Source organism: Hydractinia symbiolongicarpus, chromosome 10, assembly GCF_029227915.1.
Source record: "Hydractinia symbiolongicarpus strain clone_291-10 chromosome 10, HSymV2.1, whole genome shotgun sequence".
In the NCBI taxonomy this organism is placed as follows: domain Eukaryota; kingdom Metazoa; phylum Cnidaria; class Hydrozoa; order Anthoathecata; family Hydractiniidae; genus Hydractinia; species Hydractinia symbiolongicarpus.
In genome coordinates this window covers 11586335-11605967 of record NC_079884.1, presented here as the reverse complement: position 1 = coordinate 11605967, position 19633 = coordinate 11586335, and the positions used below count along the sequence as shown (strand labels likewise).

Genomic DNA, 19633 nt, shown 5'->3' with positions numbered 1-19633 from the left:
AAACTCAACTTTTTTTAAATAACTATCGACTAGTGTTTGCATATATATTTTAAGAAGATAAACTTTTTCCTGTGTATAAAATTTTACCAGTTATGCAAATTCTGCTGAAATTAACAACATTAGGCAGCCAATAACTAAATTAAAATTTTCAGTTTGTGCAATATTGGACAGGTTAAAAGTTTATGTAGAATTAATTTAGACAATTAACATGAAATTACATGTCACAATTTGCTGATGATTTATAAATATTTTTTATAATTCATATTTTACTTATTGTGTTTTCTGTTTTGTTTTTTTATAATGTTCCAACATTTTAAAAAACATTTATATCTGTTAATAAAAAAAATTATTTTTTAAAAAATGTTCTTTATTTGTATTGTCTGTGTTTTTAAATGCTGTCAGTTATTGTCATGTACATACATGGTCCAATTTTTTTTTCTTTTTCCGTTCACTTAAGCACTAGGTGCTTAAAAATCATACTAAACAAGATTGCAACTTAGACAGCTACAACCGCTCTAAACTGCAATATTCATACTATGTGTAGTACAGAGGCTTAACGGGTTTAAAACTCTTTTCGTGTAAACAAACTAACAAACACTCTAGGACTTAGCTTTCAACTTAGGCATTTAATTGCATAGTTTATTTACATATTAGTTCATATGGTTTCTTTTAATAATATCTAACTGTTAGTCCTCTTGAGTGTATATACAAGCCAGGTCAACAGAACTGGGAAATTAATAAGTAAAAAAATATATGTTTAGGACATGTACGTCACAGTTTTTGAATATGCAAAGCTTTATTCGCTACAAGTCATAAGACCTGAAATTTTCTTGTTTTTATAACCCTTGGCCAAAATTGTTGCGATTTAATGTAATTTTGTTTTCCTACTATTGAAGAATTATTTGGGCAAATTTGTAGGGTTTAGGCCTATAATAATAATAAAAAAATTGAGAATGCTTTTTGGAAAATCATGTTAAAATAAGAAGCAGAATGAAATAATTTGTATCAATGAATAAAAAATAAATTCTTTTGTTCTCTTTCTTCCAGGTTTTTTGAAATTTGAGAAAGAATAATATGACAGTTTTTTTCTTTTTCCCTCTTCTCCCCTCATTTTTTTAAGGAATGATATTCCATATTATTTGCCTAAAAATTTAACCTGATGTAACTTTGTTTTCAATGTATGGTTTGTTGTTAACTTTTATGAAAATCAGTGCATTTTCTAATGATTTTTTAGTGAAAATATGGACAGACCTGTAATAGATTTTAATACAATAAGCATACAAGAACTTGAACAACTGCCAGGAATTGGAAAAGCAAAAGCAGCTATCATCGTAGAGCACCGCAAACTTTATTCGAAATATAACTCTATTAATGACCTCATAGCCGTGGAAGGAATCACGAAAACTCTGATAACAAAATTACAAGATGAATATACTATCGAATTTGGCAATAATGAAAATGCAGATCCTGTTCGTCGCAAAAGCGTTTATTTAAAAAGGCAATTTAGAAGGAGTACATCACAAACATGTTCGTGTTCAGATGACGAATCTCCCACACCGGAGAAAAAGCTAAAAAACTCTGATATTGTATCGCCCTGTAGCAGTATAGGAAGTTCAATTTCTCATGTCTTACCTTCATGTGCCAGTCCTGGGTACGCTGTACGCAAGAGACTTCATTCTGAAGCTTCAAGCCCGCCAGCTCGCTTGCAGCCATGGCTTGATCAGTTTCAGGATTGGGGTCGTGAAGAAAGACTTATTGCTTTAAATGATCTTATAGGTCTGTGTGACATGTCTGTAGTAAGGCATATGATGGCAAAAATTGAGCCACACTTTCAAAGGGACTTTATATCTTTGTTGCCTAAAGAATTAGCTTTGTATGTCCTGTCATTTTTGGAGCCCAAGGATTTGTGTTTCGCTGCTAAGACATGTCGCTACTGGAGAATATTAGCTGAAGATAATTTGTAAGTAAGCTTGACATTTTGTATGCATACATTGACTGCATCTTTAAGTTAAAAACTATGTTAACCTAAAACTAAACAGATTTAATTCAAAATTGTTTATCAAATAAAGAACAGTGGTTTATAACTGCCAAAGATGTAGATGTTGACATGTTTTTGATTTGTTTTTTTAAGGTTGTGGAAGGAAAAATGTGATGAATATGACATGTTTTGTTCAATCAGTGACAGTCTAAAAAATTTAAATTCAACTTCTACCAAAAAAAACAAAGAAATACCTTACAAGCAGTCATTTCTTTACTGTCACAAGCTAGAAATGAACTGGCGTTGTCAGCCATTAAGGTCGGCAAAATACTTAAAGGGACATGATGACCACGTTGTGACATGCCTGCAGTTTGACGGTGTCAAAATTGTTAGTGCTTCTGATGACAATACGCTTAAAGTTTGGTCAGCTGTGACTGGAAATCTTATTAGAACACTGGTTGGCCACACAGGTAAGAAGGAAAATTTAAATACATCTTAAATGCTTGAAGTATTAAAGTAGCTTATGTAAGGATTTTTTGGAAGGGTTTAACATCTTTTGTTTTACTGTTTTTATCAAAAAAGCATACAAACTGACACTTCATTTTTCGTTACTAAGTCTAAATTTATGTGAAGATTTTTCAGGAGGGATTAACATTTTTTTTGTTTTTAATGTTTTTGTTAAAAAAAGCATACAGACTAAAAACTTTATTTCTTATTAGTAAATAAGCTAGATTTAAGAATACTTTCTAAACAAGCAGGCCTGTTTAAAGATGTCAAAGTAAGAAGAAATCAAACCTGGTGATGTTCCGTGATATGAATTTCCAATAATAAGTTAATTGGATAATTTTCTCTGTGATCCTGGTCATGAAATTTTAGCCTAATGTAAGGTGAACCCAAACTAATTCAGCCTACATTATGTTATTGCATTCCTCTTTATGTAGGCTAGTTTGTGTTTGTAGTCCATTCACACCTCTTCCATTTATCTCCAAAATTTGTTTTTTTTTATATTTTTTTGATATTAAGAGTTCAGTTAATGTTTCGTCGTGTGTTATATTCTCGTTTCACATTACACCTATTGAGAATAGCATTTATTTTTTCTTGTAAGTAGTTTTGAAATCACCTTTAATTTAATTATAAGGGGAAATTGACTTAGTTTTTATTAACATTACAAAAACACAACTTGGTAGAAAATCATTTTTGGCAAAAAAATAAAACCTCCTATTCAACAATCTTGCATGCCGATTGCTGTAATTTTTATTGAGTCTACCGTATCTATGTTTTCAAATATTTTCACAGCATAGCAGTGTAAGTAGCATTTTACAACAATTACTAATACATGCAAGTTAGAATTTCATATAAGTGTTCAAAGTTGCTTTTTTAATTAAACGGAACAGATTTGCCCTAAATTTATTTGTGGTATCTATGCTTTTTACAAACCATGACTCAATTTTTATGCTTTGAAAAAATAATCCTGCCTCTTTAATATTTCATGTGTAGGATTGACATGCTAATCCCGCAACGAGAATAATAGAGTGAATATAGTACCTGCCAAATGGATGTCCCTTAATTTTTTTTCATATTTTAAGGTGGTGTTTGGTCTTCTCAACTGATGGACAACATAGTTGTTAGCGGTTCCACTGACAGAACTCTGCGTGTTTGGAATGCAGATTCTGGCGAGTGTATACATGTATTACAAGGCCACACTTCCACTGTTCGTTGTTTGGCAATGCATGGAAACTCTGTTGTTAGTGGTTCAAGAGATGGAACACTCCGTGTGTGGGACGTTATAGAAGGCAAATGTTTGCATGTGTTAATTGGTCATGCTGCAGCTGTCAGATGGTAATCTTAAATTTCTGTGTTTGTAGAATATAAATAAGATGCGTTTGATTGTGTTACTTTATCTTCTAGTGACCGATAAGCAGTTAGAGAATGTTGTATTATGTATTATCAGTTGTATTTAATTTTTTGAATTTTTATGCAGATCCTTTTTCCAAAACTTTTAAGTAGGTTTCATAGCTTCTTTGAAACAAATGAAGCAACTTCTGGATTTTATTTTGAATGTTATCACTCTGTTATTAGTCCAGGTAGATGAATTAAAAAGTTCATGTGTTTTCCTTTCCATTTTTGTATCTAACAAAATCAGAAGCAGTTTAAATAATGGAGACAATTTGTTTTTTAGTGTTCAGTTTGATGGAAAGCATGTAGTCAGCGGTGCATATGACTATTTGGTAAAAGTATGGGATGTAGAATCTGAGACATGTCTTCATACATTATCTGGACATTCTAATCGAGTTTATTCATTACAGTTTGATGGGAAATACATTGTATCAGGCTCATTGGACACATCAATTCGTGTATGGGATGCAAAAAATGGTCAATTGCTACACACTTTACTTGGTCATCAGTCATTGACAAGTGGAATGGTTTTAAAAAATAACTATTTAGTCTCAGGAAATGCTGACTCGACAGTGAAAATTTGGAACATAGTTACAGGGAAATGTTTGCATACCCTGTCAGGACCTAACAAACACCAAAGTGCTGTCACTTCCTTGCAATTTAACTCTAAATTTGTTGTGACTAGTTCGGATGATGGCTCTGTGAAACTGTGGGATATGAAAACTGGTGAATTCATTAGGGATTTAGTAGAATTAGACAGCGGTGGTAGCGGAGGTGTTGTGTGGAGGGTGAAATGTAATGAGAGAAAACTTGTCTGTGCCGTTGGAAGTAGGAATGGGACTGAAGAAACAAAACTACTTGTGTTAGATTTTGATGTTTATAAATAATTGTTTGTTTGAAGCAGTAACTTGGTTTCAAGTTTATATTTCTTCTTTTAAAAAAGAAAAAAAAAACTTTTTTGTAAGGGCTGTATGTGTATATTTATATTTGCGGTTCTGAAGTGTTTTAGTTAACTTATTAAATTTAGATATGATTTTTTGTCTCACCAATTTCAATATCATAAGGCCAATAAAAGTTCAATCACTGGTTAATGTGTTAAAACACACCTATCTTACCTACCAGCTTCCCACACAACAACTTCTTTTTTATTTGAATTAACATATTTTTTTCCAGTCGTATTCTGTATAGATTTACATGACAAAAAATAGTATCACATTTCCAACAACTAAGAAATGAAAAAAGAACTTGAATTTTAAAAAAAACGCTGACCATACTTGACAAAATATACTTTTCAGGTGTGACCACACTAGCCTTAAAAATTACTTTTCCTTGGCTGCACTTCTTAGTATAGACACCACTTCAAAACATGGTAATGCTTATAATTCTGCTAAACAATACAAAGCAAGCCATGTATTGATCTGATCTGCTCACTAAAGAACTTACTAACTAACAACCTATGTGGCTGATTAACCACAAGGTCTGGACTAAAAGACTACTTCTTTATTTATTTATTTTCCACGTCTGGTTAGTTCAAACGTTTAATTTGTTGTATATTATTAATTTCAATTTTTTTTCACGTTAGTTTGACATAATACAATGAATATGTATAAAAAATTTAGAATTGTGATATTATGTTGATGAATGCAAAAGATAATTTTTATATTTTTATATATATCAATATATGCTGTTGCTTAAATTAAATGCCTCTATAATTATGAGGACGACTAATGCCGTTATGGTATTCCGTATTGATACCATTTATTTTGCTTATTTGTCGTAGTCTATTATGAACTAATTAAAGACAACCCAGTGTGTTACAAGAACCTAAATCCTGTAGAACCCAATTTTTATTTAGCCTGCTTATATTCCCTAACATTCCGAATGTCAGAGTGTTTTTTCTTTAACCTGTTGTCAGTTTTTCTTGTTACTTAAACGTGTTATCTATTATATATATATTATGTTATTCTTTTCATTAATATTATAATTTGTAAAGTGTATTTGCTGCGCTTAATCTTTCTATATTGTGAAAGAATTAGGATATATACTTTCTTGGCAGCGTTACTGAACAGTTGTTGTTTTAACGTTACATATGTTATGCTGTTTTGTCATTCAAGGTTTCAAGAAAGAAAAAAGTCTTGTATATTATAATGGCTGTGCCACCAAAAAAGTGTAAAAATTTACATGTATGATTCGTTTTTCTTTCATATTTCCCAACCACAACAATATTGGATTCTACATATAGCTTTATTAGACACATGCTAATTTATTTTTAGCACTTCGAAGTGAGGCACTCTACAATTAAGAGGTTTTTAGGGGACACTTTTTTACTTATATTTGAAAAGGAGTGCTCATTCAAGTAAACCAAATACTGTGCGTAAAAATTATTATATCAGCAGCTGGTAATAAGGAGCTAAAAATTATTGTTAGTGTTTCGTGTTGTTAAGCGGCAAATACCAATTTGTATGTAAGGGCTGAAAAAACAAGTTTTGGTGTACTTCTCTGCATCAGCTAATTTTAATTTCGCCTTGTTTGAAAGTTTAAAACTTTAATGTTTTTCAATCCGTATCTAAAATATCAATATAAACAAATTTACTTTACATTTAATTATCAAGCGAATACTGTAATATTTGTTGTTGTTTTTAGAATACTAATATTAAAAACCATGATATATATGTAATTGGTGCACCAGACAGGTAAGTGATTGCACTTGCCTTAAGTCATGGCTTTAATTTTACAAACAGCCTTTATCCTAGTAAACCTGGAGCTATTTCTGATATAGAACATGTGACAGTTCAGGAAAAAGCAGACACTACAGCAATCAGCTTTTAATGTTACAGTCAGTATGTTTGGACTTATTGTTGCTGAAGAAAACTGACTGTAAAAAATTAATAATGATAACATATCTAGTTTTGAGGGTTTTCTTAGTTTATCAAATAGTAGTTCCATCCACGTTATTAACTTAAGAAGTCTTATGAAAGAATTATATAAATTTTTAAACGGATTATCGCCTCGTTATATGTCTGAAATTTTTTGCATTAGGGAAAATAATTATAACTTACGTAATTTTAATCTGGTAGAGCGCTCGACTTACCGCACACTATCGTAGGGTTTAAATAGTCTTGCTAATCGTACAGGAATTTTATGGTTATCTGTCCCATCTTCCGTCAAAAACTCTCCTTCGCTTTGGAGTTTTCGTCGTTCCATACGGTCTTGGAAGGGTACTGATTGCTCATGCAAAATATGTAACCCAGTGCTAAGATTTTGTTGAGCATTATTTGTTTTGTTTTTTAGTCGATTTAAATTAGTTTTTTTTTAACTACTGCACAATTGACTTTAAATAAGGAAATAAATAAAAATAAATAAATAGAAAATGTAGAAAGTGTCAAGAATTTAAAAATATTCTCAAAAAGTCAGGAAAAAGCAAGAGTATCATCAATTTTTAATATGCCAGGGAAATGTCGGTAATTTTAGGTTGAAGCGGTCAATCAGGTCTGTTTGAGATAAAATTTTAAAAAATATACCCTTTTTTTACAGTTCTTATCAATATGCTTGTTTCAAATTTATGTTTTTAGGGTAATCCAAGGTTCCAATAACTATGTAATTTCTTAACATCTAATGGAAAAATGAGAAAAGTGTTGAGAATTTCAGTCCAAAATTGTCAGGCAAATAAGAAGTTAATATTGAGTGGACACTCAGTGCTCTTACATTCTATAAACAAGTAGGTGATGGGGCACTAAAATTTCCAAGCATTAAGTGTGGGTATCTACAGAAATTTAAGGGCAATCGAAAAAGACAATAGTATTAAAATTATGATGTTTCTGATTGTATTATGTATTAATTTCCACGAATTGTTTTTCAATTTTCAAATTGTAATTCATGTTGATAACTAAATTTCTCGTTTTTAGTCCTTGAATTTTCTTTTGTAGTTCGATGAGCAGCCAGTATATGCATAGGCGCTTTTAGCTGATAGGGGGAAATAAATACCAAATGAAATATTGTTGTATGCGAAATTGTTATAATGGCTTTTTATGGCTTTCCTAATTTCATTTTTTAAAGTGTTAATTCATTTCATTGAAATGTACAGCCTTTCACAGAAATAAAAATTGAAACTAGGTGTTTTGGCTCTACTGATATTATTATTTTTAGTTTGATTTCAGGATGTGAAGTTTTTAAAGAAGTTTTCAAAGTGGTGTCTTAGTATAAATTCAATCTTCAATCTAAATTTTTTTAATATCTTTGTTTTTAGACAGTAATGGGAACAGAAGATGACGAAGTCATCACTGGGTTAGATGCTGCTGGTGAGGAAGCCTTCAGAAATTTAACACAAGAACAAAAAGTTGAAGACATAGGTGATGATGAGTTTGATTATGATGAACACGAACTGCGTTACACAAGCAAAGAGGGTGACAAGGTTCCAAGCAACAGTGCAACTGAAGAAACTAAAAATAACAATTCCGTAAATGAACCTAACCAACCTGAAATAATACATCAGTCTGATTCTGAAAATGTCACAATACCAACTGTAAATGCAGAAGAAGGGATAGAAGAACCTATGAATGAGATTGTTGCATGTATTGACAATCAGGACAATGACATTAGAACTACGTCAAGTGAACAGATATCTCTGGAGTATATGCAAGCGAAAGACGAATGGAATAATGTTCAAGAAATTGCAATATCCACAGGTAATGTCGATGTTGGAGATTGACAAGACTGTTCATTGGCCGGTTTGTGTGACTATGAAAAATTAAGCTGTAGTAAGATTTAATTTTTAACTGTGACTTCACATGTTTGTACAATTAGCATTTGAAATTAGCTTTATTTTTGTTCTTGTGTTAAACATGTACACGTCTTCAGGTGATTATTGCTCTATTGAACAAATTTCTTGGTCCTTTTCATGGTGAAATTATGTGTAAAGCTGCTAATTCGAACATTCATTTATTATTCGAACATATTTCGAATGAATTAATAGACAAATATTCAGTGAACGCCCCATACCAATTTAATAGGTTTGTGCTAAAGTATTTTTTTTTTTTTTGCTCAGTTTGCTCATGGTTACTTTAACAGTAAACCAGTCTATTAATCTTTGCTTATAGTCAGGGTTTTTTAATCTAGAACCCTCCACAAAATCGAAAAGTTCTTCTGATTGTATTACATTTACGGAAGCTTTGGAGCATTTTGAGACACTCAAATTAGCCGACTACAACAACAAAATTCGTCCATACATTCGTCACACTGGTGTTTCATCTTTATGGCACATCATCTCAGGACCACCGAAGTTATCGAAAAACTTAACACAAGAAAGAGACTTAATATTTGTTTTAGCTGCAGTTACATTTGATAATTCCAACGAGACGCATATTAGAATTTTACAAACGGTTTACAGAAAATTAACGAAAACGAAAATCGACTGCCCCCGGTTTGGACAACATTGGGAGAATATTGGATTTCAAGGTAATCCTTTAATTAAGCCCGTGTATAGTTGTTATTCAAATTTTGGTTAAAGGGAGCCATTTTCATGTCTCAAAATTGTGGTGCATATGCTTAAAATAATTTTTCCTTGCTAACTTGCTTTAATATCCTCATCAAAGCTAGAGGTTTTCTGCGGACTCGCTAAATTTACCATTTATCGAAATTGCACTAGCGATCGGATTTCTTGAATATTGACTTCCACTACAGCGTGCGATCGATGGAAAATGATAAACAAACATGGCACAACCTAGCATTTTATTATTATTGTGCTTCAGAAAACGACAGGAGCGAATTTCGACCTGAAGATTGTTTTAAAGAAAAAGAGAAAAGAAGGGTGAATAAAGATTTGTGTATTAAACTTGGATGTTTACTTCTCATCGTTTTTGTGCTCAGAAGTACCATATATTCTGTTACTCCTGTTTCATTCCCAACAAACACATAGTTTCACTTTCCTTTACGGTTGCTGACAATTTCCAGCTATGAAAATATTTACGATGCGCATGTTCAGACCATAAAATCCATCTCAAAAAATCGATCGCAGGAAGAAATTCAATAAATGGAAATTAGGCTGATTTTCCTTTTCTTTTTCCAACCAAACCTTTGCATGTGAAACATAGCTGTTTTTATTCTGCTGGTATATAGCAGGAAACATCAGGTAAGTTGGTTAGGGAAAATAATTAGGAAAAGTTTTGGCTCACAACCCGATACAACGAAATGATGTAAACCTCTTAACTAAAAAAAAAACGATATCCTTTTCATGTGTTGTTTATTTCTTTCAGGGAATGACCCGTCGACAGACCTTCGTGGTTGTGGCATGCTTGGACTTCTCACCACTCTGTATTTCATCACATCTAAAGATACATCCCAACTGGCAGCTACTGTATATCACCTGTCACAAGATGAGATTCAAAATTTTCCATTTTCTGTCATGTCGATTAACGTGACCAGGATTGCGTTACAGATACTTAGAGAAGGGAAGCTGAACAAGTGAGTCAGTTTTTTGAAAAGAAATATTGAGGAAAATGTATGAAAATTTTATGCAATTTTTTTAAAAGAAACTCTAAAGAGCTCAGGGTTTTGCGTTGGAAATTCAAGGTCGCAAACAATCTCGAAAACCTGGAGATCCTAGAAAAAAAATCAAGAAAAAATAAAGTCGAGGAAAAGTCAGGAATTTTTGTTGTACAAATCTCAGTTATCTGAGTACAACTTGAATAAGGCTTTGAGAATGTTTTGTAATATGCAATTTTGAAACTTTTTATTTTAGCCGGAAAAATAAAAATAAAAATTGGCTGGCCAGCCTCTAATTCGCTGTTTCTGTAGTAAGAAGTGGGAGAAGTCAATGCATTGCTGTCTCGGAAAAAAGTAATATGGCACTCGACAAACAAAATTGTCGAGACAACTACCACATCACTACATTTGACAGAGCTACACTACAACTACGTATTCAGTCTTTTTTTTTCATTCTGGTTTTAGGACATGTAATGCGAGAATGAAAGAGAAAAGCGGTAAATATCGAAATGACTTCGATCTAGTAGTTTTCGAAGTGTTTCTCGAACTTTACGTGGCTATATTTCACAAGATTTACTATATTTGGAAAACAGAAGGAAAAACTATGACAGAGTCTGGATTCGTGGTGAAAAACGTTGAAGATTATGCAAAAAAGAAACCACTTGATTTAATGAAGAATTTTGTTAAGTTGACTTCAAAAGATACTCATTTAAAAGAAACAGAAAAAATTCAGAGTTTTGTTGGAGTCGAAGATCTCGAGGAATGAAAAATGTCTTTAGAAGGAGAACATACCTTGACTGCACGAAAAACGCTATGTTATATGAGGATTCTTTGAAGTCATTGAAATAGTGTTTGTCTTCATGTCACAGGAATACCAGCAGAGATATCAGCTTGTGATGCATTACTTTATTTACTGACTTGTTTCATTGGGATTCAAATTATTTTTTTTCGCAACGTGGAACATTAACTATAATAATATTAATAAATGTGGTATGAATTCGACTTGATGGAATTCGAAATCAACCACTACAGAAATTCGGATCTATCTTTTTAGCATATGGATCATACAATTACTCACGTGTGTTTATAACAAAACAAAATGTATATATTGTAATTTTTTGGTCATATTGGAACTGTACACATTGCATTGTATCCACTAGAATTGTGTAAAATTAAGCGCATATACTTAATATATTAAATTTTGCATATAATTTTGTTTATATCGACAGTACATAGAGTTAATGGTTATTACTGGTGAAACTTCATGGTTCTTATGCTCCCTAATGAGTTTTTTAAATTGCAATTTTTTTTATCGGAATACTTTTTTTTTACCTCTAGCTGGTTCTAGAGATTATTTATTAACTATACTATTGATTTTAATGTGTAAAAGTCGATGTAAATTGATTTCGAAAAGCACACCAAAACAAAAGTTGAATGGACTGATACTGTAGTCTTTAATGAATAGTTAATATAATGTACACGTAACGTTTAGTAAATAACCTGGTATGTCTATTTCGAAACATTTGTGCACGTTTCCAATTGGTTCGGGTTTTTTCACAGCAAAAATTTTAAAATTTATTGTATACAGAAAAAATTAATTAGGGTGGACAGAGTGGAGTCAGTAATGTCATGAATTTCAGCAATTTCTTTTAAGTTTCAGGAATTTTAGGTGTATATTGTCAAAGAATTTTTTAAGAGAGCATTAACCTTTAGAGACTGTTCTGGAAGTAAGCTAGTCTGATGTTCCAATGTGTAGAAAATTGTAGCTCAAAATGGCTGCGAAAATGAGGAAAATATTAGGAATTTTAATCAAAAATTTAAAAAAAGTATAGTATAGTTTATTTTGCGTTCTCACGAATTGCGAAGTGGACTTTTGTCCCGTGGAAATGTGGTAATAACACTAATTAGTTTAATTTATTTTCTGTTACCTAGGTAACTGCAGGGCAAGCGTAATGCATGACTAAATTCATGTTACCAACCAAATGTTTTTGGTTTTTCTGTTGTTGTTATCGTTCTAGTTATTATTTTGCGCCCTTTCTGTTTGATTTTAGCCCTCCTTTTGTATGAAATTTCTGTAAAAAAATTTTTGATATGAAATTGCTTTTCGCTGCATTTATTTTTAGAAATAAAGTAAAAACAACAAGATGCTCAGATCTTTAGCTGGTGCAGTAAAATGTGTGTTGGAACCATCTGTTTTAATACAAAGCAGAAATTATGCTATTGCCAAACGAAAGTTAATCAGAAAAGAATATTTTGTCTACAAACCAAAAATGAAATCCAGATATAAAGGCAACCCCTTTCCTAGGTATGTACTGATGTATTTATAGGTTTCAAAGATTATGATTAATTTCAGGGATTCGAATTAAGAAAAATGTGAGTTGACCGGTTCTACTTTTTGGTTCTTTGTCTGGCCAACCAATTGAAATTTGTCAATGTGTATTATTTCACTGGCCAACCAATTGAAATTTGTCAATGTGTATCATTTCACTAGCCAACCAATTGAAATTTTTCAATTTCTATCACTTGTCTGGTCAACCAATCGAAATGTGGAAATAGCTATCATTTATCTGATCAACCAATTAAAATTTGTGAAAGTCTATTATTTCCCCAGACAACTAATCGAAATTTGTAAAGGTCTATAATTTGTCTGTAGCACCAATCGAAGTTGTATACGTTATTTATTTGTCTGTACCACCAATCGAAATCATTTTCCACCAGGTAGAGATCCTGTTTATGTTTCACATTGTCGGCCAAGACTTCTTTTATCTTCCTATCAACATATACGACAAAAGCTTACCTTTTTCCTTCAAACTTGGGACAACTTTGAGAACTAATGTTCTAATTTGGATCCAATGTCTTTGTCTCATCTGTCCTTTTGCGTGGTCTTCGTAAACGAATATACATCCCACTGATTGGAACTAAGGTTGTGTGACATATATGCCAGTTAATGGGTCACTACATGTATTTCCAGCGGGTAACGAGGCTGCAGTCACAGTTGATAAAGATCAGTCTATGAATCATGCTTGTTCCAACGAGTCATTATTTTCGTTCTGATTATTACTTTTCAAATATACTTTAATACTTTCTGAGGTATTTTTAAAAAAATTAAATGAAATTAAAAGTTTGTGTTGTACAAAATGTACCAGATTGTTCTTTAAATCGCTTTTTATGTCGAATAAGGGAAAGAAATCTCTTAGCATTTGCACAATTTGATTTTCGCGCATTTAATTGCGCATTGTTACATATGGCCGCAACTTTCCTGCTCGAAAATAAAACTCGCACAAAAACTTTGGGTAACGTATTAAAAACAACGGAAAATGTTTTGGTATTTCAACTTTATTTTAGTGAAATTTCCAGTTTTTGTGAAATTAAACCTGTGTATATTTCTTACAACTGACTGAAAATTCTACATAAATGAACTCACTTCATTCGAGTGTTTCTAGTTTTGCTGTTGACATGTTTGTATTTACTTCTTAAAAAATGTCGTAAAAGTTGTAAATACCAGGAAATCTCAAAACTTTTTCCTTGATTATAATTTTTAGTGTGTTGTTTAACTTGGTTTGTATTTCCCTAGTCCCCTGCAGTTATGCTACACTGTTCATAGAGCAAACTTGTTAGTAATAAAACAACAAATTATTTTTAATCTGTTTATCTTCAAACTTCTGTTATTACGCCAGTTTTGTTGCTAAATAAGTTCAAATATTTTGTCAGATTTTTGAACTTGTATTACAGCTTGAAATGCCACGTTATAGCAAAACAAGTTGGCACGTATTTGATTAAAATAAATTCTGTAAAACTCGTGGGAAATTGAATCATCGTAAATAGCATTTGACATAAAGGAGTTAAAACGACCTCTGAACGTCACTTGTTGGATCGTATTCTATCCTTGAACGTCATTAGGATTCGTGTACAGTTTAGAGTTTCTTATCATGTTAAAGAAAATCGTACCAGATACTTAAAATGAACGTGAAAGTCAATATTAACTTAACATGTTTGCATTCGCCATTTTGAAAATAGATTTAACGTACGCGTGCCAAGTTTAACTCGGGTTGGCCTTCTATACTGCAAATGCGTCTGTTTTTCTTAGAAATTCCATGAATAAGGATTTTCCTTGCTTGCATTTTGTGACTTCCGTTGGACTTCGTTTTTTGACGACAGGGTCAAGTATAATAAAAACTATTATTCGATGTCAGGTCAGGTATGCGAAGATAGTACTCGTTAGAAAGATGGAACTTCTGACGTTCTGATACCGGAACTATAGTTAAGCATCATTGCGCGCCACTTGTATGATCAATTTTTAAAAAAAATGTAATTATTTGTAAAGCTTTGTTGGCTTTTTCTTATCGGCAAAATAAAAAAAGGATAATGCAAAAAAAACCGTAGGTTTTTGTGTAAACTTTTATCATTTATTGGTTCGACAAAAGCTGTCAAACTTAACAAAAAACTCTATTACACCTGTGTATACACATCTTCACACACCTCCACACATCGAGTTTATCTATCCAACGTGCTACCTCAATTACGAAAAAAAATGTTTATTTTCGTGTTGTGTGTTATATTGTTTGATTAGAATCGAAAAAAACAACACTGTCCCTCCTACTATCCTCTTCTCATCGGAAAACATAACTCGAGTTACCGAAAGAAGAAACGTCACCACTTGCACAGATGATTGACACTTGATTCGTTGTAGCCAATAAAAGGCGTATCCAATTCATTGTGACCAATCAAATTCGTGATAAAGTTAAGACGTAGGCATGGAATGAGCAATAGTCGATTTTCATTTGTTTTTGCAACAACACTTAAGTGAGGTTTTTAAGTCACTCAGATGTGGTTGAGAACTTCTTGTCGACCTGTGTTAATGCGAATACCGTTTTTAGCGGAATTAGTCAGTGAATGAGTATTTCTAAGAAGAACATTGACGTCATATTTGTCTCGAGTTTCATTCCCTGAAAAGAGAAACTTTCAACTCTTGACCAATCATTTACTAGTCTTAAAAATAAAGCGGAACAAATTTAGTTGCTTGAAACGAAATAAGGAATTGTATTAAAGTGTTATTAGCTTCGGTTTTCATACTCCCACAAACTTATGATTCTTGTGTGACGAAGTTTAGTAAGTGGGTGTCTTTGTTGTGGCGTGTCTTCTGATACTTTCACCAGTGCACAAAAAGAGTGTTTAACAACGAAGAAATTTTTTCGTGTGGGAAACGGCTTTATTGTTATCATCTTTCAATTTTTTTTGCAAATCCTAAAATGTTTCACTTTTGGAGTAGTAATTTTCGCGTATAGATAAGTGCATGAAAACAAAGTTTAAAAAATCCAAGCAGCATGAGAAATGTCGATTTCTTCGTTGTGTGCAAAGAAGACATTCTCATGATGTAATGAACATAAGGAAACATAATGGTTATATATTTCAAAAAAAGTGAAAAAAAAAATATCTTTTAAAATCCGGTCTTTTTAAAATATTATACAAGCACGAAATTGTGTAAATTTCTTAAAATTTAATGCTTTTTAATTTGATTTGTATAGGAATTATAAAAAAAAATTTTCCGCTTAAGAACATGATTTTATTCGTGGTAAATAAACGTCTTAGAAATACTGTATATCATATGTATAATTCACGCGATAGTGTTAAAAAACAGAAAGAAAAAAAGGTGGAGTATGTGATGTTCCAGTTTTGTCTCTCTCTACCCTCTGACAATAATTTGTTACATTACCACCAAAGACACAAACAACATGTTTTAATTTACCTGCCAACTAAGGGACTATTTACATGACAAGGGGACGGTATGTTTGCTGGGATTTCGCTCTCATTAATAATTATGCCAAAAATCACTTTGTATTTTTATGGAATATTTTGTTCACGGACAATTTCGTCCCGTCCCGGCTAAGCAGGACCCCACTTAATTCAAGTGGGATCCCGGCCCAGAGAGGACCATTTTCCCCATATAAACACACTGCATATTTCAATTATAAAAAACAGCTCGGCACACTTTTTTTCATATAAAGTCAAGGCAAAATATTGTCTGCAAACGTTCCACCTCTCATGTGAACTAACAACACTACATTTCCGCAGTGGGGTTCTAGTTTGCGATTATTAACCGACGAATGAGCTTACGGCTACATTATGACCGCAAAAAAAAGATAAACTATTTAACGCCCCTTTTTGTCGAATTGTCACCAACATAACTTTTTACATCGACCTGAAATATGTTTTTTAAATGTCACGGCTTAATGGTACTGTAAAAAATTTTTTGTAGTGTACGTTAACGTATTGTTCAGCACATAAGGTCCCTTTAGTGTTTGTTTATTTTTATCAGCCAGCTTAAACTTCCTGGATTTCGTGTTTTGTTGAAAGCAATTTCTTTCATCATTGTCATTATTAACGTTGTTCTGTGAACGAAAAAAATGAAAAGAGATACAAGGAATCGTTAAGCAGTGTGTTCGAAAGTTTGGTCGCCACGGAATGAGTTATGTAATTTCCTGGAAAATTAGCTGACTGCTGGTTGAAAAACCTTTCTGTTGACAAGGAAGTTTAACATTATTTTGCTCTTTTTAGGTTGAAGTTGATCTTGCTAGAAGATGTCGAAAACATTGGTATGAAAGGAGATTTAGTTGAAGTTAAGCGAGGCAGAGGTAGACTTGATTTAATACCAAATAAATTGGCTGTATACGCCACTGAGGAAAACTTGAACAAATTTGGTATAGATCCCGAAAAAATCGCTGTTAGCACGCCCAAGGTGCCTCAAAACGTATTAAAATATCTGAAAAAAAGCCAGGTGAATTTAGTGACGCCGTTACTTGAAAACATTCATGAAGAGACCCGTGATAGCTGGATAATAACAAAACACGATATAGCGGAGTATTTTCATCGGCATTCTAATTTACAAGTACCTGTCAGCTGTATGAATGTCGTTGACTGTGACGACGACATCATAAAGGAAACGGGAAGTTATGTCGTAGAAATCACTATTAATGACAGCGTGACTGTTCCAGTTGCGTTGAATGTAACACCTAGGGAAAAAGAATTAGAAGGCCTGGATTAATATGTTTACAGTTTATTTAGTTTTGATAAATATATTTTTACATAACATCTGTATGAAAAAGCTTCCGTCCTTTTTTTGTAATTTTTACGTAAAAAATAATTCGCGCAAAATTAGACAAAAATTTGACAAAGTTTTTTTAAGCAACTAAGTAAGAGCGTACCACTTGAAGCTGTTTACTGTTCAACACTAAAAGTAACAGTTGTTTATGAGAAGTTTACTATCTTACTTTGCTAAAATATATCAAAAGTTAAGAATTACAACCCCAGTACAAGTTGCTTATTGGTAGGTTGCTTCTTAAGTAAAAAGTATTGGCTTTCAGAAGTTTAGAAAGCTCCCACCATTAGGGACATAATAAAAGGAAGATTAATTTTTAAGGGCGTTGCTTTTTTTCACATGATTTGTTCTTTTTTTTACCTGGCAAGGTCTTTTATATTGTAGAAGGAAATAAAAATACCGATAGCACACTACGTGCATATAAATGACACCCAATATGGATGTCAGCTATGTTTGACGTTCGACACTTCAACTAACAAAGCGATGGACACTTCAACTAACAAAGCGATGGCAAGATCTCCTTAGCCTTCAATTTTTACTGCGAAACAGTATCATCGTCTGGGAAGACTTCCTGTAAAAAAAGTTTCAATATTCTTACAATTTCCGCGCGTGCTTTTGCGCATTCGATCTGGGAACGAGGTTGGCTACTGTGTTAAACTGCAGGTTTAACCTTAGTGTAGGAGCACATTTAAAACAAACTTTTGAAATCAAAAAGAAATGATCATTTTTTTTAGAAAGTAACAGAACAGGAAAGAAGTAACTTGTAATTGATGGTTGATAATATTGTACATGAAAAGGCGGAAAAAAAATAGTTTGGAAAGTCTTACTACAGACAGAAAGTAGTTATGAGAAACATTGGTGGTCGTGGAAGCTTGCTAAGAAACTGTTAAAACTAAACCTTTCTCCAGGTTTCTTGCAAGCATACCAGTGACTATAAAACAGGGTTTTTTTCCTTCACGTGTTATGGAAACAGCGGATGTGTGAGGTGTAAGCAAAGCTAAGCAAAAAAACCATAAAACAATTTAAAGAAGCTGTTGTTAACATGCGCTTAAACGACGGGCTCTCAGCGAAAAATTCATCCCATCCTCTCATGTGCAACCTCTAACCCCAACCATATAACCCCAAAAGAACACTAACTGAGTTGGTATTCTCCTCTGGCTGTACTGTGTATTTGTTGACGTCACTTGACCTGAGTTGTTTATGCATCACAAAGCAAATTCACACTGTTAGTTAAAATCCATACCATCGTAAATACTCGATTAATTGTCAAAAATTATTTTAAGGGTGCGTGCTTATTGAAAGGGTTTATGTTAAAATGAGGGGTGGTTGTGTAACAAATTGATGTTCGAAAATATTTTAACAAAGGAAAAACTTATTAAATGTTTTTTTTTGAATTACATATATTGTTGTTAGTCAAGCTAGTTAGGACGGTAGTCTGTGCTATCCAAAATATGAGTGTTGTACAGAATTTTTCATTTCTTCAAAAAATAAAAAATAATAAAACCTATGGCCTTTTCCGAGGGTAGGATTAATAGATGCTTTTACTTACGACTAACGGCTTGCTCGAAGCTGGGGGAGGCTTATGCTAAGGCTTGACGTAGCCTGCTCTAGTCTTGTCAGGGTTACACCCCACGGGTGAACTGATGACCCACTTATATGAAGTTCTATTGTTGCACCCGTATTTTTAAATAGATTGTGAATTGAGCTCTCGAGGAAGTGAAACATGAGCTAGCTAATCTCCTGATATAAAACAGTCATTCTCGTTAAAGCTCTGTTATTTAAAATGACCCTAAAAATGCTTTCTTATGCCAAAGAGTTCTGCGGACGAATAATGAAAGTTTTCTATTCCTCTAAGTTTTTGTTTTGATTTTCAAAGTAAATTTCAGCCTAATAATATCATGCGGCAAGTGTAGATAGTGCCTCGCTCAAAAAAGCGTTGGTCAACAAAATGCCGAAGATGAGCTGAATTAACCAAATCAATGAAAAGCCTCGCTTTCACACAAGTACGTAATTGCCTCGTTTCCATTTGAAATATTTTTTCTTATCTCCCAAGAGTAATACGATCTCAGCCAATCATGTTGCATGCTATTTATAAAAAACAATTTGTCTAAAGTTTTTAACCAATGAAATCGGTTTATTAAGATTTACAAATTGTGTTTGATCGAAAGAAATATGTCGGGGCC

General features: G+C 32.7%; 3 protein-coding genes across 5 annotated transcripts; all 3 read left to right on the top strand.

The window, feature by feature from the left end:
• The first annotated feature begins 120 nt into the window (after nt 1–120).
• On the top strand, nt 121–6054 carry LOC130612573 (F-box/WD repeat-containing protein 7-like). The gene is made up of 4 exons (XM_057433904.1): nt 121–1960; nt 2132–2448; nt 3565–3817; nt 4158–6054. Exons 1-4 carry the CDS (start codon nt 1242–1244, stop codon nt 4759–4761), a joined length of 1893 nt encoding a protein of 630 aa, XP_057289887.1. The 5' UTR covers nt 121–1241; the 3' UTR covers nt 4762–6054.
• Nucleotides 6055–6510: 456 nt separating this feature from the next.
• Nucleotides 6511–11797, top strand: LOC130612574 (ELMO domain-containing protein 3-like). Of its 3 annotated transcripts, XM_057433906.1 has the most exons (5): nt 6511–6567; nt 8121–8559; nt 8990–9328; nt 10126–10333; nt 10820–11797. In XM_057433906.1, the coding sequence occupies exons 2-5, from the start codon at nt 8127–8129 to the stop codon at nt 11118–11120; spliced, it is 1281 nt and encodes a 426-aa protein (XP_057289889.1). In that variant the 5' UTR covers nt 6511–6567; nt 8121–8126; the 3' UTR covers nt 11121–11797. The 3 variants fall into 3 exon arrangements, with proteins under 3 accessions (XP_057289889.1, XP_057289890.1, XP_057289888.1); XM_057433907.1 differs by lacking the exons at nt 6511–6567; nt 10820–11797 and adding an exon at nt 10611–10800 and having other exon boundaries at nt 7908–8559; XM_057433905.1 differs by lacking the exon at nt 6511–6567 and having other exon boundaries at nt 7916–8559.
• A 631-nt stretch (nt 11798–12428) lies between these two features.
• On the top strand, nt 12429–18886 carry LOC130612578 (50S ribosomal protein L9-like). Its single transcript, XM_057433911.1, has 2 exons — nt 12429–12659; nt 16910–18886. Exons 1-2 carry the CDS (start codon nt 12499–12501, stop codon nt 17394–17396), a joined length of 648 nt encoding a protein of 215 aa, XP_057289894.1. The 5' UTR covers nt 12429–12498; the 3' UTR covers nt 17397–18886.
• The last annotated feature ends 747 nt before the right edge of the window (nt 18887–19633 follow it).